At 44.0% G+C, this 18,744-nt stretch overlaps 1 protein-coding gene across 1 annotated transcript in view; it reads left to right on the forward strand.

Annotated features, from left to right (window-relative positions):
• Nucleotides 1-18,744, forward strand: part of NYAP2 (neuronal tyrosine-phosphorylated phosphoinositide-3-kinase adaptor 2) — a 282,824-nt gene that overhangs the window by 190,804 nt on the left and 73,276 nt on the right. The window contains exon 5 of the mRNA XM_033959657.1: nt 8,268-8,480. Within this exon, the coding sequence (XP_033815548.1) occupies nt 8,268-8,480 (213 nt within the window). The remainder of the gene's footprint in view (nt 1-8,267; nt 8,481-18,744) is intronic.

Raw genomic sequence — 18,744 nt, forward strand, 5'->3', positions numbered from 1 at the left:
TCTATTGGTGAAGTAGTTGTTAATTTAGGAAAATTAACCAATCTTAAATTTTGTCTCCATGTGATATTTTCCAAAATTATCTTGAAATTAATATTACCATTTTCTTTCATTAGGAGCTGATTTTGTGCTCCAAGAATTTCCAATTTCTTCTCTTGTTCAGTTGATTTTTTTCTCTAATTTGTCCACCCATTGTTGCAAAGTTAATGTCTCAGTTAATATAGCAGAACAATGAGTGGAAAACGTTTGAAATTGAGTCCCCCAGGGAAAGCTGTAATGTGGCAATTGCTTCCCATATAGGATTTAAGTCAATTACTGTAGGCTTTTCCAAGGATGCCACAGTATAGGTAAATTTCAGGTCATTTAAATTCACAATACCTGGTTGAACATTAGTCAGTGCCGGTACTTGCTGTTCCTCTGCCAGGCAAAGTTTGCCTCGCGGTGTCGGTTGTAAAAAGGAAGCAGTTGACAGTCTCCTAATCGCAAGTTCTTCTTTTTCTTGATCTTCTTCACAGCTCTCAGAGGTTGCTGCTATGCTCCCCTCACTCCCCACATCCTGCTGCACTCGTTGAGGGAGTGGCTGCGCTGGAGTATTACTCTCCTCCGGCGAGAGACTGGTCTCCTCGAAAGAGGTGCTGGGGCTCTTCGATATGCCCCCACCTTGCGCCGAGGACTTTCCATCCGGATCTCCTCCAGGCCCATGCTTGACGAACGCGTCCATCGGGCCGGATAGTTGTTGCGGCCCGGGTTCAGAAGGGTAAAACCGGGTCTTAGATTTGCGCTTCACCATAGGTAAGGAAAAAGGCTTGAGCGCGTTCCGCCGAACGCATTCAGGTGGCCATCTTAATTAAGCTCCTCCCCTGAAAGCTCAAATCACTCCTCTTCTCACGTTTCTATTCCCTACTGGAAATCTTTGTGTCATATCTTTTCCATTTAAGTCTTCAGAAATGTCACCCACAAATATATTGAACAGTGTATTTCCTCAATTCAGTTCTCTGGTCATCCAGTCAAATAAATCAATCAGGTTTGTTTGGCATGATTTTCCCTTGGCATGTTGCCTCGGACCTTGTAACCTATTGCATTCCAAGTAATTCACTATTCTTTCCTTCAGCAGAGCTTTCATTATTTTTCCAACCTCCAAAGTGAGGCATACCAGCCTATAGTTTCCGATTTCTTCTCTGTTACCACTTTTGTAAAGAGAGACGACATTCATTCTTCTTCAATTCCATGGATCATTTCCTGTCTCCAAGGAGCTTTCTCAATATTCTGGGATGGATCGTGTCTAGTCCCATGGCTTTGTCCACTTTAGTTTTTCAAGTTATTCGTAAAAACTTTCTTCTACTCCTTTTAGGTTGCCCAGAGTTGGGCATGCAAATTTGGACATAGATCTCAGATCTGCATGTAAACTTGTTAGTTAATGAATTGATGGTCATTTGGGTATACTAGTTCTGCCTGATTCAGTGAAAATTATTTTGATTTGATTCAACTCAATTCACTTTTCCCGTCCAATTAGACATTTTTTTTTTTCCAAACATCCTGGCAGATTTATTTTGTAGACTCTTCACCTATCCCACCCCCTTCTGCCCTCTCCAAACCTATGCCAGTGCTTTGGTGTAAACAAAATAAAGAAATATTTTTCCTCTGGCAGGATACACAATTCAAATCTGACATATTATAATCACAAAATAGAAAATACAATTATTTTTTCTACCTTTTGTTGTCTGGTCATTTTTATTATTCAAATCATATTCATTCAAGGCAATAATTTCTGTTTGTCTTCTGTTAACTCGCTTACCAGATTTTCCTGCCCATTTGACATTTTCTTCTTTTTCCGTGCTCACCATCGATCTTCCATCTCTGTACCTTACCTTCCACTGCCATATCCAACATTTCTGTTTCTTTCCCACTGTCTACCATTCCTCTCTCTCCATGCCTTGTGCCCTGGGTCAAAATTCTCTATTCCTCTCCATGCAGCATCTCTCCCTTCCTTCCCTCCTTTATCATGGGCAACATTTATTTCTCTCTCCCCATGCACCATCTCTCCCTGCCCTCCACCTTATGTCCAACATTTCTCCCTCTCTCTTCTCCATGCGTCTTCCTTCCCTCCATCATATGCAGGATTTCTCCCTCTCATCCTTTTCTACCTCTTTCTTGGAACTCTCCCTTCCTCTCCTCCACCCCATGTCCAACAATTCTTCCTCTCTCCCCCATATGCAGCAGCTTTCAATCCCTCCTATCCCACTGTGTAGCAGTTTTTCATTCCTCCCTCTCATTCCCCTGAGCAACAGCTTTCCATCCTTCCCTTCCATCCCCCTATGCAGCAGCATTCCATCTCGCTTAACCCCCTGTGCAGCACCTCCTGACCAATCTACCACCACCACCATGAGATCTAACATACCTCCCAAAGCAGCAGTAGCTGTGACAGTGGCCGGCTGGCAGAGGCAGTGCTCTGAACAGGCTACTTCTGGCCTATCCTGCAAGGGCTTCCTCTGCTGCATCATTAGTGACCTCATTAGTGGCAAAGAAGGGCCGCCATCAGAAATTTCTGGGCCCCTTACTGAGCAATCCTATTGGGCCCCCCACGCACCCCCTTCCACCCCCCGACCCCCCCCCTTCTTCCATGGGCCGAATACACACATACTTTTCTCTGTCGCCGCACTCTTTGACCAAAAGATTTGTAAGCCTGCAACCACGTCAAGGTAGACTCTTTCAGCAGGGCCCTAACCTAACCTAAACTAAACTAATCTATACCTATCTATTCTAAACTAACATATGTCTAATATTGAACTAATAACAAACTAACAAACATCTGCATAATAAATAACTAATAAATAATAGTGCTAGTAGCTATAATTCACTTTTGAATGTAAAATCTCAGTTAAGGATTGCTTTTGACCTTTATAGGCCAGAAGTAGATCACAATTGCACAATATTTTTTGTAACAAGTATTAAATGTGTTTTTATAAATACTGTAAGCTTAATAAATATATCAGAAAAAACTACACATCTGAGCGCATATCTGAACATACACATCTGTATGATCCCATCCTCCTCAGCTTGTCTATAGCTACATCATGCATGTTAAAAATGTACAATATGTTGATATGTGCACCTTCCTTCCTTCCCATCCATTCTCCTCAGCCTGTCCTTACACATCCACAGCTGCATGTTAATGATGATGTATATGTTATGATGATAAATAAGTGCATATGAGCACATCATTAACATGCAGCTATGGATGAATATAAAAAAGAAACAATATTCTGTACAATTGTCAATTTATAAATCAGCATCTTCTCCCCACTCTCTCTTCCCCATTTCCCTTCAGCGTCCTCAGCCCACTCTCTCTCCACTTTCCTTCAGTGCACACACATAAAAACAAGCAAGTAATTTATATCATTTTCATTCTATTCATTCATAGAAATTAAAGTCTAAATAATGCCAGTCACATAACAAAACATGATTTTACAAAAATAATTCCCTGCACAGTCAAGCCTGCAAGGATTACTAGATGTCTTTCAGCAGCTCCCCTCCCTCCCTCCCCCTTACCTTTATGGCCAAGTCAAAATGATCTACCAACAATAAAATTTTAAAAACACAAAGCACGCTGTACGCAGAGAAAATGTTAATTATCATTTATATTACGCGGGTTTTCAAAGAGGTCAAGGCAGATGACTTTATGCAATGTCACCTCAGTAACAACTATACAAAAATAGACAAATATTCCCCCTCCCTTTTTACTAAAACGCGATAGCGGTTTTTAGCGCAGGGAGCTGCGCTGAATGCCCCACGCTGCTCTCAACGCTCATAGGCTCCCTGCGCTAAAAAACGCTATTGCGGTTTAGTAAAAGGGGGCCATAGTGCAAAATATAGACAGCATATATAAATTCTCAAAGCAGACACATTTTGATCACTAAATTGAAAATAAAATCATTTTTCCTACCTTTGGTAATTTCAGCAGTCTCTGGTTGCACTTTATTCTTCTGACTGTGTATCCAATATTTCTTCCCTTCTTTCAGCCTCCTGTATGCTTCCTCTCCTCAAGACCTCATTCCCTCCCCAAACTTTTTCTTTGTTTCACCCTGCCCCTTCTTTATTTTTCTCTCTCTCCATACCCCCTTTCTTTCTGTATGTCTGTTTTTCTCTCTCTCTCATCCTGCCCCTTCTTTCTTTCTCTCCCCACACCCTCTTTCGTTCTGTATGTCTGTCTTTCTCTCTCTCTCCGTGCCCCGTTTTTCTTTGTTTCACCCTGCCCCCTTTCTTTCTTTCTTTCTGGCTTCCTGTCCCCCCTTTCTTTCTTTCTCCCTGCCCTCCCATATGCCACTACCATTGGGAAAATGCTGCCACCGCCACTGGGGAATAGGCTGCTACTGCCGCCATCGGGAACAGGCTGGCGCTGAGTTTGCCCTGCTTCTCTTCCCTGCGGGGCCGACCAACTCTCGCCACCCGACGTCAATTCTAACGTCAGAGAGGACATTCTAGGCCAGCCAGGCAGCAATTGGCTGGCCCATAACGTCTTCTCCGACGTCAGAATTGACGCGAGTGGCAAGAGTTGGTCGGCCCCACAGTGAAAAGCAGGGAGAACTTGGCGCCGGCCTGTTCCCGATGGCGGCGGTGGCACTCAAGTGGCTAAAGAGCCGCAGTTTGCTGGCCTAGGGAGAACACTGGAGGGTGGCCAGCTGTGCACCCCCTGGGGACGTAAACTCGGGGCGGAGCGGACTGCCCTACCCCACATTGGTATGCCACTATCTGTACCTCACTCCCTCCCTATGACCAAAAATTCTCCTTTCTTCTATTCCCCGTATACACAACCATCTCTTTCCCTCCCTTCCTCTCTCCCAAGTCCATGCCTTCTGTGTCCAAAAACCCATTCCCTCCCCCACCTCAGCATCTCTTTCCCTCCCTTCCTTTCTCCCAAGTCCATGCCTTCTGTGTCCAAAAACCCATTCCCTCCCCCATCTCAGCATCTCTTTCCCTCCCTTCTTCTCTCCCAAGTCCATGCCTTCTGTGCCCAAAAACCCATTCCATCCCCCACCTCAGCATCTCTTTCCCTCCCTTCCTCTCTCCCAAGTCCATGCCTTCTGTGTCCAAAAACCCATTCCCTCCCCCACCTCAGCATCTCTTTCCCTCCCTTCCTTTCTCCCAAGTCCATGCCTTCTGTGTCCAAAAACCCATTCCCTCCCCCATCTCAGCATCTCTTTCCCTCCCTTCTTCTCTCCCAAGTCCATGCCTTCTGTGCCCAAAAACCCATTCCATCCCCCACCTCAGCATCTCTTTCCCTCCCTTCCTCTCTCCTAAGTCCATGCCTTCTGTGTCCAAAAACCCATTCCCTCCCCCACCTCAGCATCTCTTTCCCTCCCTTCCTCTCTCCCAATTTCATGCCTTGTGTCCAAAACGCACTCCCTCCCCCTTTTGTGTTCCGCGTTTACCTCCCAGCCCTTCTTTGCAACTTTCTCAGCAAAACGGAGCTCGAGCCGAGAGGCTTGTCTTCTGTTTCCTGCCTGCCCTGCCGCGCACAAATAGCCGATCGGAAGTATTCTCCGACGTCAGCGCTGACGTCGGAGGGCAGGCTTTGCTTAAGCCGTCCCTCCGACGTCAGCGCTGACATCGGGGAACACTTCCCATCGGCTATATGTGAGCGGCAGGGCAGGTAGGAACAGAAGACGAGCCTCGCGGCTCGAGATGTATTGAACTCCGCGGGTTCACCGTCAAGCTCTCTCCTGTGAAGTGGGGCGGACCGCCCCCTCCCTAGACTGTGGCCTAGGACCCTGGGGGAGCCCGGGCCCCCTGTCAGCTCCAGGCCCCTGAATGCAGGACTGGTAGTACTGCCCTGATGGCGGCCCTGGGCAAAGACCCCGGTAGGGCAGGCCACAAATGGCCTGTTCAGAGCACTGCCTCTACCGGCCAGCCACTGCTGCCACCGCTGCTGCTGCTGCTTTAGGAGACCCAGAGATATGTCAGGTCTCACTTGGGGGGGAGAGGGGTGCTGGTCACTGAATTGGTGAGTCCAATTTGAGGGGAGAATGAATTGATTTGCATTGATTCACCGAAGCGAATGGGTGAATCAATTTGAATTGGCAAATCGGGCAGCACTAGGGTATACACATTAATCTGCCCTTTGTCCTATTTTATAAAATGAACACCTACACTTTTGTAGCACACAACCTAAAAGAGGATGAAGCCATGAGAGGGACATATTTGGGTCAGGGTGTTTACAGAAATTAAGCTCTACACTTCTCTCGTTATTCGTGGGGGATAAGGGCAGAGCCGGACCATGAATGGCGAAAAACCATGAATATCCGGCTCTGACCCACCCCCGTCTCCCTTCCGCCTTCCCCTGGCATCCCGACCTTACATGGTGGTCTATCTGGTTTTCAGGGCAGGAGCGATCTTCCTACGCTCCTGCCCCGTGCAGACAGCCATTAGGAAATGGCTATGGGGAGTTCCCTTAGTCTCTCGAGAGACTACGGGAACTCCACACAGCCATTTCCTAATGGCTATCTTCACGGGGCAGGAGCGTAGGAAGATTGCTCCTGCCCCAAAAACCAGCTAGACCACCAGGTAAGGCCAGGATGCCGGGGGGAAGACAAAAATATGGGGGGGAGGTTTCCCTCCTCTCCCCCCAAAAAATCATGATTATGTGAAATCGCGAGTAGGGAAACCGCGAATGGGGAGGGGGAAGTGTATAGTATAAAATAGGGTCATTAACATGCCCAACTGCCATTACACCAAGTTTCAGTAAGTGCCGCATCCAAAGTTAGGTACAATGTCTGTGCTAGGATAGTATTCTGCAAAGGGTGCTCAGCTGTCTAGACCCTTAGGGGAAGACAGCTGTACCACTAGCACAGATCAATGGTCATTCCTGCATGTTCAAGCACAGCCACTAATGCAGTAAATGATACCCCTGAAGGATTAGTTAACTATTCTGCATTAACTAAGGAAGTATATTTGCATTCTGTTTTGCATCATTTTTGACACAAAACAGGAAAATTCCCAAATTTTGTTTTTTCCTTTGTATTATCAGTAGTGCATCCTATTGTGTGATTTTGCACACTATCGCTCACTAGTGGTCTCTAGTGATCTAGAGCATGCACTATTACTGAATAGCATGCACTACTTATCAAGAGGCACATAGGGAACCATATTCTATACACAGTGCCCTAAGTTAAACGGCAGTAGGCACTGTACTGCTGCCTAACTTAATTGTTTTAATTGGCTTTAATCGGCATAATTGATCTTGTTTTTTAAAAAACAATTAAAAACTCGTTAAAAAAGTAGGCACTGGGACACGTCTACAATGTAGGTACCATTATCACATCTACACCAAGACATCTAATGGTGCCTTATGCCTAAGTGGGTGTGGTTAGGGAGTGGAGCAAGACTTAGGCATCATTAGGTGCAATTTACTAACGAACTTGGATGACTGTAATGTAGGGCAGTAAAACTCTGGCCTATCTTGCAGATGCCTACATAAGAACATAACATAAGAACATAAGAATTGCTGTTGCTGGGTCAGACTAGTGGTCCATCGTGCCCAGCAGTCCGCTCCCGCGGCGGCCCTTAGGTCAAAGACCAGTGTCCTAACTGAGACTAGCCTTACCTGCGTACGTTCTGGTTCAGCAGGAACTTGTCTTAACTTTGTCTTGAATCCCTGGAGGATGTTTTCCCCTATAACAGCCTCCAGAAGAGCGTTCCAGTTTTCCACCACTCTCTGGGTGAAGAACTTCCTTATGTTTGTACAGAATCGATCCCCTTTTAAATTTAGAGAGTGTCCTCTCATTCTCTCTAGCTTGGAGAGGGTGAATAACCTGTCTTTATCTACTAAGTCTATTCCCTTCATTATCTTGAATGTTTCGATCATGTCCTCTCTCAGTCTCCTCTTTGCTGGTAGACACTATTAGCTGTGATTCTTCAAACAACGCCTAAGCATTATTGACAGTCGTTTTTGTAGGCGGCTGCCAATTTAGGTGTTATTTATAGAGTTTGGCCCAAGCTGTTTAAAAACTATAAACAACACTATTAAAGATGATAGTTAAACAGCGTATTCCTAGTTCCAGTATCCTGATCACTTTCTTAGGTCAAAAAGTAGTTTTATTAGCTGTGGGATGTAATTGGCTGAAGTACTTCAATTTTTCTTCCCCTGTTTTGGGTCACAGCGAAAAAGGTAACCTAAACTAAACAGGAGGGTTGAACTCATTCGACTGATATCACAAAGAACTAAATTAGTAGACTGATAAGGCATCAAAACTAACTATCTAATTATTTTGTAGAGCCAACAGATGAAATGAAGGTTAGAAGCCACAGTACTGAACCGCTACCAAAGCTGGAAAGCAAAGAAAGAGGAGGTCATTCTGGGACAGTATCCTGCAGACAGCCAATAAAAGCTCAGGAATGGGATGGAACACCAGGACCATCTATGGTGTCCAACAGGATGGGTAGAACATCTGTCAGTCCAACAATGTTGGCAGGAAATAATGGCTCTGGTAAGTAGGAATATGATTAATCTGAAGACAGAGGCTCACAAACTGCATAATCCACTTGAATAAGTTGGACTGTTATTTGTATTTTCACAAATTTAGAATAACAATTCTATTTTTCTCTATAACATTTTTCATTTATCAGGCTTTGAAACTGAGCTATGGTCAATGAGCTCTATTGAAATAAGGTAACTCATCATGATAATGATGGAGTCAAAATAATATCTGAAAATCTGAGACATCATGTTTCTCCATGGAAACGTCACAATTTGTTCATGTAGGGTAATTTTATAACAGGTTGTATCAGTGATAGAGCAAGAAGGCACCAATTTGTTGAAAGTTTTGTAAAGGGAATAAAATAGAGGCAAGGTGCAGCACATTTGCAGACAAAGCAAGAAAAACATTTGCATAAAGAAAAAATAACAGTAATTGCTAAAAAAGTATTTCTAAAAATTATATAAAATAGCAATATGGCATAAATCCCAACATGGTCATGTTTCAGCTAAAATGCCTGCATCCAGGGTTTAATAATTCAAAACATGAACCTACCTTCATATTGTGACGGGGCCAGGGGTAAGCCTAGCACTGGCAACCCGGCTCCCGCCTCACGCGCAAGCCTGAGCGTTCCCTGGAGGGCTGCATTGGAACCCACAGCAGAAAAAAAAACCCTCCACTACTAAGGAATAGTTCAAGTTTAATTACCCAGTTCAATGGCACTGGGTCTCAGGCAGCCACATCAGCTGATGGGGCTTGGCAACAATTTTACATAAACAATAATTTTGCGTCAGAGCAAGTCCAAGCTGCATTCAGAAAAACCAAAAATAAACCAAAACTTTTTCCCTTTAAAACTTGCTATCTTGTGCCTGCGGTCGCTTCAGGAAGTTCTCCCCACCTGACCCACCTGAAGTATAAATGCCCTCACTACCCTTTTGATTACGGGGTAGGGGCTGGGAACCATCCACCCTTTGTCTAATGCAGTGGTTCCCAACCCTGTCCTGGAGGAACACCAGGCCAATTGGGTTTTCAGGCTAGCCCTAATGAATATGCATGAAGCAAATTTGCATGCCTATCACTTCCATCATATGCAAATCTCTCTCATGCATATTCATTAGGGCTAGCCTGAAAACCCGATTGGCCTGGTGTTCCTCCAGGACAGGGTTGGGAATCACTGGTCTAATGGTCTAAAGTCCCCACCCAAAGTTCCCCTTATCAGGGCTGTGCAATGTCAGGTCACTGAATTCCCTTTAGGCTTTCCTTTTCCCTTTCTAAAGGCTAATTAGCATTCACCCCTCCTCCACTCTTTATGCTAGGTTTGCATACAGGAGTTTTACTTTATTCTTGGCTTTTACCCACGCCACACACACATACCTTATACAGTCCTGCCTATGGACAGAACTGTGGCTGTGAAGTACGTTAGCTTTTCCAAACAAACTTTCATTCCCTTCCCCTACTCAGTACCTCACTGACTCATGCTGTAATCCAACAGAAGGTCCCAGGCTTCAGAACTGCAATCCATCTCATTTCCCTCAGAAATCTCTCCCTCTATCTCCATCAGGGATTCCCTGCTCTCTAAAGCTGGGTACAGATTCTCCTCTGAGGCAGCAGCTGGCCAGCCCTGCTCTGGAAGCTTTCCTCTTCCAATGAGCCTCTGTCTAGGAAGCAACGGTTTGTTAGGGTGTAAGAGCTATGGGACAGGGAGTTCCCTAGCCCTCAGCAGTAAGAGTGAGCTCCTAGCCTTCCCCTCTCTGCTCTGTGAGGCATGCCCCTCTCAACCAGTTCCTGAGTGCTCCCCAGTGCTCTCAGCTGTGTTTGTTTTATGCTGTAGGCTGGCTTTCACTCCTACTCTAGGTCCATTCTGCCTGTCAGCTCCACCCCTCTCCTTAACTCTTACTGGGACAGCTTTCCTCACCAGAGGTTTAGCTAGAGAATTACGGTACCCAATGAGTTATAAAAGGGACTATAGTGCCCTGGAACAGGTATTCTGTTCTCTGCCATTCCTTCTCTGTTCTGCCCTGCCTGTCCGCTCTTAGTACTGGGATCAGAGTTAATGGGCAGCTTCCTGGGCTTAGGGATAGGCACAGTTGTTTGAATGGCAGGTTTTAAACCAGTGACAGGAGCTTCCCTGTCACAATATATATGTATAATATTTATCACACGCTAAAAAGCATAGCGCACCTTAAAAAGAGGGGGATAGATGGCTAGGTGCACCTAACCTTAGGTGTCTTTTATAAAATCAGGGCCTCAGAGTGCGCTAGTGCACACTACAGCTTAGTAAAAGGACCCCATAATATTTAAATGCAGGAGGAATATACACATGGGTGGAGCAGGACAGAGACATAAGAACATAAGAATTGCCACTGCTGGGTCAGACTAGTGGTCCATCGAGCCCTGCAGTCCGCTCATGCAGCGGCCCCTAGGTCAAAGACTGGTGCCCTAACTAAGACTAGCCCTACCTGTGTACGTTCCGGTTTAGCAGGAACTTGTCTAACTTTGTCTTGAATCCCTGGAGGGTGTTTTCTCCTATAACAGCCTCAGGAAGAGCGTTCCAGCTTTCCACCACTCTCTGGGTGAAGAAGAACTTCCTTACGTTTGTACGGAATCTATCCCCTTTTAACTTCAGAGAGTGCCCTCTCGTTCTCTCTATCTTGGAGAGAGTGAACAACCTGTCTTTATCTACTAAGTCTATTCCCTTCATTATCCTTAAGATTTCGATCATGTCCCTTCTCAGTCTCCTCTTTTCAAGGGAGAACAGACCCAGTTTCTCTAATCTCTCACTGTACGGCAACAACTCCAGCCCCTTAACCATTTTAGTCACCCTTCTCTGGACCCTTTCGAGTAGTACCGTGTCCTTCTTCATGTACGGCGACCAGTGCTGGACACAGTATTCCAGGTGAGGGTGTACCATGGCCCGGTACAGCAGCATGATAACCTCCTCTGATCTATCCGTGATCCCCTTCTTAATTATTCCTAGCATTCTGTTTGCCCTTTTCGCCACCGCTGCGCATTGCACAGACGGCTTCATCGACTTGTCGACCAGTACTTCCAAGTCTCTTTCCTGGGTGGTCTCTCCAAGTAACGCACTGGACATCCTGTAGGTGTGTATAAGTTAAGTGCTTAAAATATAATTTATTTCTATGTATCTGAAATCATTAAATTTCTGTGCTGCATTGTCACTATATAGTACCCCAGGTATCAAACACTGGCTTGCTGTTTTTTATAGGAGTTCTTAAAGAGATTTCAAAAAGCACTGCATGTTAAAGATGATTTACCCCAACAGAGACTTCAGTAAGCATTTTTTGCGTGGAGAAATTTTCAAGGGCAAAGAGGAAGCACATAGCAAGGTCATTTTTGCACCATCTACTGCTTGTTAGAGATACTGCACTCAGTTCTGAATTTAAAAAGAAATATGCATAACATTTAAAATGAAATCCTAGAAAATGTGGAGTCTGGCAACCAGCATATGTGTTGAAATACGTCTCAGCACTTACACTGCTAGAAAAATGCTGAATAGTCAATATGTACTCATAAAGTGGGTTGGGACAAACTAATCAAAAACAGACTGACTCACATGTCATTTGGAAGAAAATTCTAAGGTGGACACCTGTGTGGTGAAACCCAGTGGCATATCTAGCATATGTAACACCCAGGGCCTATCAGTTTTTGCCCCCCCCCCCCCCCCCCGCAAATCTACAGTATATGAAAAACATTCATTTTTAGTAACAATCTACATATCACACAAGAGTGTACCTAGGAAAAGGCAGCATTTTAAATATTGCAGTGATCAGTAGAACATCAATATACCCATTGTAAAACTAAACAAGCCAAGCTAGTACAAATTGATTCTGCACAGTCAATGTTAAGAGAGAACCATGTCTTTCATACACATATAACACAGAAAACACATTCGCCTAGTAATCATAAACTACCTCCCTCCACTTTTACAAAATTGTAGCACTTCATGGGTTCAGGTCCCAATGTTAGAAGTTCTAACCTCACTAAAATTCTCTTTTTCAGTACATGAGGAGCTTTTTTCTTTTAAAATAACCCCAACAAACAAACAAAAAACTCCCAACTCTTTGTTTTTACAAGATTATTAAATCCATTTTCTCTTACTTTGCTAAATATCTGGTGGGGATTTCATACTTCCCAGCCTATTGTTGTGTAATATGTTTCCTCTTACTGTTCTACACTGACTTTCTGTTTTCAAGGATTATCACAATTCTTTCTTAGCCTTTGCAAAAAAAAAAAACAATTATCGTATGAGGAAAGACTAAAATGGTTAGGGCTTTTCAGCTTGGAAAACAGACGGCTGAGGGGAGATATGATTGAAGTCTACAAAATCCTGAGTGGAGTAGAACAGGCACAAGTGGATTGATTTTTCACTCCGTCGAAAATTACAAAGACTATGGGACACTCGATGAAGTTACAGGGAAATACTCTTAAAACCAATAGGAAGAATTTTTTTTTCACTCAGAGAATAGTTAAACTCTGGAACGCATTTCCAGAGGATGTGGTAAGCGCGGATAGCGCAGTTGGTTTTAAGAAAGGTTTGGACAAGTTCCAGGAGGAAAAGTCCATAGTCTGTTATTGAGAAAGACATGGGGGAAGCCATTGCTTGCCCTGTATTGGTAGCATGGAATATTACTACACCTTGGGTTTTTGCCAGGTACTAGTGACCTGGATTGGCCACCGTGAGAACGGGCTACTGGGCTTGATGGACCATTGGTCTGACCCAGTAAGGCTATTCTTATGTTCTTATGTGTGCATTAGCCAGTAGTCCTTTCTTATTTGGTTCTTGAATCTTTTGGCATCTCCCTAGCCTATATTTAGATTCACCTGCCTCTAGGACGTTGTTTATTATTTTCTCAGCCATCATGCATATAGGTTTTCTCGGAATTCCTCTTTACCTCAAGTAAAGAATGGAGTTTTCTCTATTCATTTTTTCCCCATTATGTTGCTTCCCTTGCCTCCGTGCTTTCATATAAGACATTAGGTCTAGGATTTTGCAAAGCAACTCAAAATTTTCTGAGTTCTTGGAACCCAACTCTCCCTCCGTCCCTTTTATTGAAGCTAGAGAGTCCCACATGTGAGAATATGCTGCCTGCTTGTCTAAGGATAAAGCCCAGTTACATACCATAACAGGTATTATCCATGGCAGGCAGATATTCTCACAACCCACCCACCTCCCCTAGTTGGCTTCTTCGCTTGGGCATAAAACTGACGACTTTGTAAGTTGGTGTCAGGTGGGAAGGCACTCGTACACGCACAGTGTGGGCAGTTTAAAAGCTTGCAAAAGTTTAAAGTGATATACTTTTCACTGTCCGTACCGGGGCTCTATGGTTGACATCACCCACATGTGAGAATATCTGTGTGCTGTCCCTGGATAACACCTGTTACGGTAAGTAATTATGCTTTTCCAAAGAATGTCATCCATAAAGGGAAAAACTGCAAACAATGAATAAAATCATAAATTTGCTGAACAACATATACAAAACTCATAAAAATAGCATAAATTTATTCATACAGATATTTTCCTCTTTGAGGATTAATGAACCCCCAACAACAGATACTTTTGGTTAGTGTCAAGAAAAGTGTGGAATAACTTGTATAAGTTTAATGGCTCCACATCATTCTCTTCTTGGTTGGGCTGAGAACTTTTCAGCAGACCTTCATGCAGTGCTGGTTGTTATAAACCATTTTCAACACCCAGCACCCTAATGGTTATCCTGATAGGTCAATGCAAACTCTATTGACTTCCAAAAAGCTAACGCAGGTTGCCATAGCAAATGATGGAATATCTCTGGAATGATTACAGCTTTCTGTCAGGTTGTAAGTACTTGCAGTTAAAGTGGTTAGTAAAGTGGAGCAATATTGCATGTGAAAATAGTTGTTTGTAGACTGGATTTTCTTTGCCCATAGCTTATTTCATTGCTAGAAAAAAAAAAAAAAAATTAACTCTGTGTCAGCCTTAGAATCTCACACTTGATAGAAATCTATAATGAGACAAGTCTGTATGTAGGCTAAATTTGTTGTGTACAAATGCATTATTGGATGAATGTAGAAATAAAATATCCGTGTATTTGATTTATGCGATAATAATTCTGTACTTCTAGCCTTTCTTAGCATGTAGATTTCAACAGGCTTAGTAGTTCCAAGTACTGTCACAGAGATCAAAAAAGAAACAGAATGAGATCCTTCAGTATAGCTAATGCCTCCTGAAAATTGGCAAGCACTGCCACCGTTTGCTTATTCACTGTACTGCTTCATGAAGTCTGCAGAAAAATTAATGTTAGTTATAGTAATGCCCATTCAAAAATGCCCAGCACAATGATTAGAGGCCGACTGAATTTTGATTTCAGTTATGGTGGCCCAAGATATTGAAGGAGATTGACTTAGTAGAGAAAGAGAGATTGTTCACCCTCTCCAAGGTGGAGAGAACGAGAGGGCACTCTCTAAAGTTAAAAGGGGATAGATTCCGTACAAACGTAAGGAAGTTCTTCTTTACCCAGAGAGTGGTAGAAATCTGGAATGTTCTTCCAGAGGCTGTTATAGGGGAAAGCATCCTAAAGGTGTTCAAGAAAAGTTCCTGCTAGACCAGAACATACGCAGGTAAGGCGAGACTCTAATAGGACACTGGTCTTTGACCTAAGGGCCGCCATGTGACCAGACTGTTGGGCACGATGGACCACTCGTCTGACCAGCAGTGGCAAATCTTATGTTCTTATGTTCTAAAATCATTTTCCTGCCCAGTTTTGGTTTCAGCCAAAAGGCTGCGGCTATGGTTTTGGTTTCAGCTGAAACTGATCGTGTGTTTTCAGTGGAAGCTAAAAACATGTGCTTTGATCTGTGTTTTTTTCTTTATTTAAATTATTATTTATTATGGCTTGGGTGATTCTAATGAATGTCCAGGCTCTATTGGGCAGGGGCATGGCTGACCTCTGTTTTTAGGAAGCAGCGTGAGGAGGAAGGGAGAAGCGACAGTGTATTTATTTGGCTGGCGGGTCTTCAGCATCCTCACCAGCAAAGATAAGGATTGCTGCAGTTTTAGAGGGGGCCTGAGCTAAGGTGTGTGTGTGTGTGGTGGGGAGGAGGGGGGTACAGTGGTTCACATTGTGACCATCCAGATGTTATTCCCGCCAAGGTCCCAGTTAGGTCTGAAGACAAGGTACAAAGGAAAGTCAGGAAAGGAGTGTGCAAAGTTCATTCTGTTTCTGATGCTGACAATTTTCCTATTACCCACCAGAGGGAGCCCGATCTGTCTGAAAATGAGTTAGGTGATCAGTATCCAGGTCACCACTGGAGGAGCCCAAGAGCCACATTTAGTCCTGCTGACACAGCTAGTTTAGGGTGTGTCCCTAAGATACAAAAACCCACAGTGGAGAACAGACAGGCAGGTCGGCTAGGGAGGAGGTTCAAACCTGCTCTCCCTGAGATTCTCCCTGGGTCAAGCAGGTGCACTAAGCCTACACCGATGGAAGTGGAGGAGACTGGACAGGCTGAGGAACTGTCTTTGCTGGAAGCTGAATGTCTGATGGAAGTCCAAGAAAGCTTTGTGGAAGCTGATGCAAACTTACCTGAGGCCATGGAAGTTGGCTTGATTACCAGCTGCAAACAGTGAGTTTTTTTTCAAGAAACTGTTTGTCTTTTGGGACTATTTGATTTTGGGAGCTGATTGTTTGAGCTCAGAATTTTTGGTTTTCCTGTAAAGCTGGGAGTGTCAATTGGGGAGAGGTTTTGCTGTCACCCAGGGAGGGAAATTGTGGAAGCCAATACTAGTGCTTTTTCTGTGCAAAACCTGGGACACTTTCCTTTGCCCGGCAGTAGCATATAGGCTGCCGGAGGCTTTATTTTTAGGACTGTAAAGTGTGAGAACAAGTGCAAAGAACTTTATTTTTGTATTGTGAATAATCCTGCTTGAGAGCTAAACCTCAGAGACAGTTTGGACTGAGTTAATAACAAGTGAAAGTTTTGGATTTTATTTTGGAGCTGTGTTATTTTGCCATTATTTTGGTATTTTGCTTTGCTGGAAGTTTTCCTTCAGCCATTTTCATCCTTGTTTTATGGATTGCTGACCTTTATGTTTGGAGAAGTAAAAGTGAAATACCTTCAGTTAAAACTTCTTTTTGTGTGGTTTATGTTTTGTGTTCCTGGGTGTGTCAGTTCAGTCCTGCAGGGTGACTCCAGTCCGGGTCAGACGCTGGTGTATTTTTTTCGTGTAATCACTTGGAGCGCTTTGGAGTCCTGATCGGACCACAGTGGGGGTTACAACATTCACAAAACCAAACTTTAGTTTTTGGTTTACATTTTTGGCTTAACCACTAGATTAAAAAGTGTATAGCCCTTGATGGAGACTACTCCAACTTTGCTGATTGGGCTGAGAACTTTTCAGTGGCCCCTCGTATTCTGAAAATACAGGGTGTCAACATTCTGCCTTTCAAGGTAAGTGGCTTATAAGCCACTCATAGCCACAAGCTGAGTTAATATTCAATTCTGGGACATATCCAGCCTCCATCATTGAATATTTGGGTTATTGCAGCAACCCTGAAGTTAACTGATATTCAGACCGGTGTACAGTTAGCTTGGTGAATAAAGGTAGGACAGCTTTATCCACTCACTTAACTGGGATGAATATTGACATTAATCAGTAAAATAGTGTCCCTGGGCAACCCCTAATTTAGCCAATCATGGCGCCAAAACTTAGGCATCGTTAGATACCCTACCAACACCTAAGTTAATACTGTTTAAAATGGTAAAAAACCAGTAAAAATAAAATGCCTACCGGCGCCTAAATATAAGGTGCCAGAATTGCATCTATGTAGGTGCTTTGCAGTGTTTAATGCCACCATGGGCGTGGTCAATGCCATAAGTGGTGTTACGTGCCATAAAGCGCCTACGTAGGTGCGAGTCATGATGTGGAGAGGCACCAGAAATGTAGGCCTGGAAAACCCTGGGCTACATTTCCTGCGCCTCTCTGCCCCGGACGCGCAATTCTCTCTACAGTGCTGTCAAGTGATTGACAAGTGATCTGTGGCCGCTTTTTAGGTGGCTAGCGATATCGGCGCCGTATAGAGAATCCGGGCCTCAGTGCTTCGGTGGTCAGCGGAGATATTCAGCAGCCCTGTCCAGTTAAGTACCACTGAGTATCTGGAAATGGCTAGCTCAGCAGGGTTTAACTCTCCCACCTGGTTAAATGATTTTGAATATTGACCCCCATAGCTTACGTTCTTCCAAAGTTCAACAACTTCTTTTTTTGCTGAAAGAGAATTAAAGTGCGCAAGCATGACGGATTGTTGTAAAACTTAACCTTAAACGCAGGCAGGACTGAAATAATGACATCAGTTTGGCTTCTTGCCATTCATTGCACTAGGCAAATGCATTCCTTCATAGGTCACAAGGTTTATCATATATTACCTGGCACAGCATTCAACTGACAGGTCATCCAACTGACACTTATTAGATTCATTTCATTGCTACCTTTTCTTGGCAGGTCATTGCAGGGCTTATTAGAGAAGTGCACAGGAGAAAAATAAAAGATTATTTTTTTTCATTTTCAGACTTTTCTAGTTCTTATATGCATTCATATTAATAAAAAAAATTAATTCATGTAGAACTTTTAAACACATGCAAATCAAGTCTTTACTATTGATACTGTAGTTCTATCTTTACTTATATTATTTTAACCATTAGTTTCTATATGTAAACCGCGCGATGTTTTTCCATATCAAATGTAAAAAAAACTTGGAAGCATTCATTAATTTATATATTATTTGCCCCAAATTATTAAGGCTTGCTAATGGATTGAATGTGCATTAACAAACCGAAAGCATGCTAACGAGTGTACATCCCTAGCAGTGTTCCCGCTAAGCTGCGCTGGCGTGCGCTGGCGCACAAAATATTACATCGCAGCGCACAAGTTTCTCGTCACAGCGCACACACGCGTCGCAAAGGTAAGGGGAGGCTGGGGGAGGAATCGGACGTCGGGGTGGGGGTTTGGTTTCCGACCCTGGCGGTGGAGACATCTAACCTCGGCCTGCCCCGGAACTCTTACTGCAACAGTGACTTCCTGTTCCTGCCTAGACGGGCAGCTGCTGCAGTAAGAGTTCCGGGGCAGGCCGAGGTTAGACGTCTCCACTGATGGATACAGCGCCGCCGCTATAACATTTAAAATAATAGCGATCGGGGGGGGGGGGGGGAAGGTGCGGGGAAGTCCGGAGCTGCAGGGCCGGCGTTAGAGGGAGTAAGAGTTGATGGTGCTGCAGGGTCCCGCGGG

This window comes from Geotrypetes seraphini, chromosome 9, assembly GCF_902459505.1.
Source record: "Geotrypetes seraphini chromosome 9, aGeoSer1.1, whole genome shotgun sequence".
Classification (NCBI taxonomy): domain Eukaryota; kingdom Metazoa; phylum Chordata; class Amphibia; order Gymnophiona; family Dermophiidae; genus Geotrypetes; species Geotrypetes seraphini.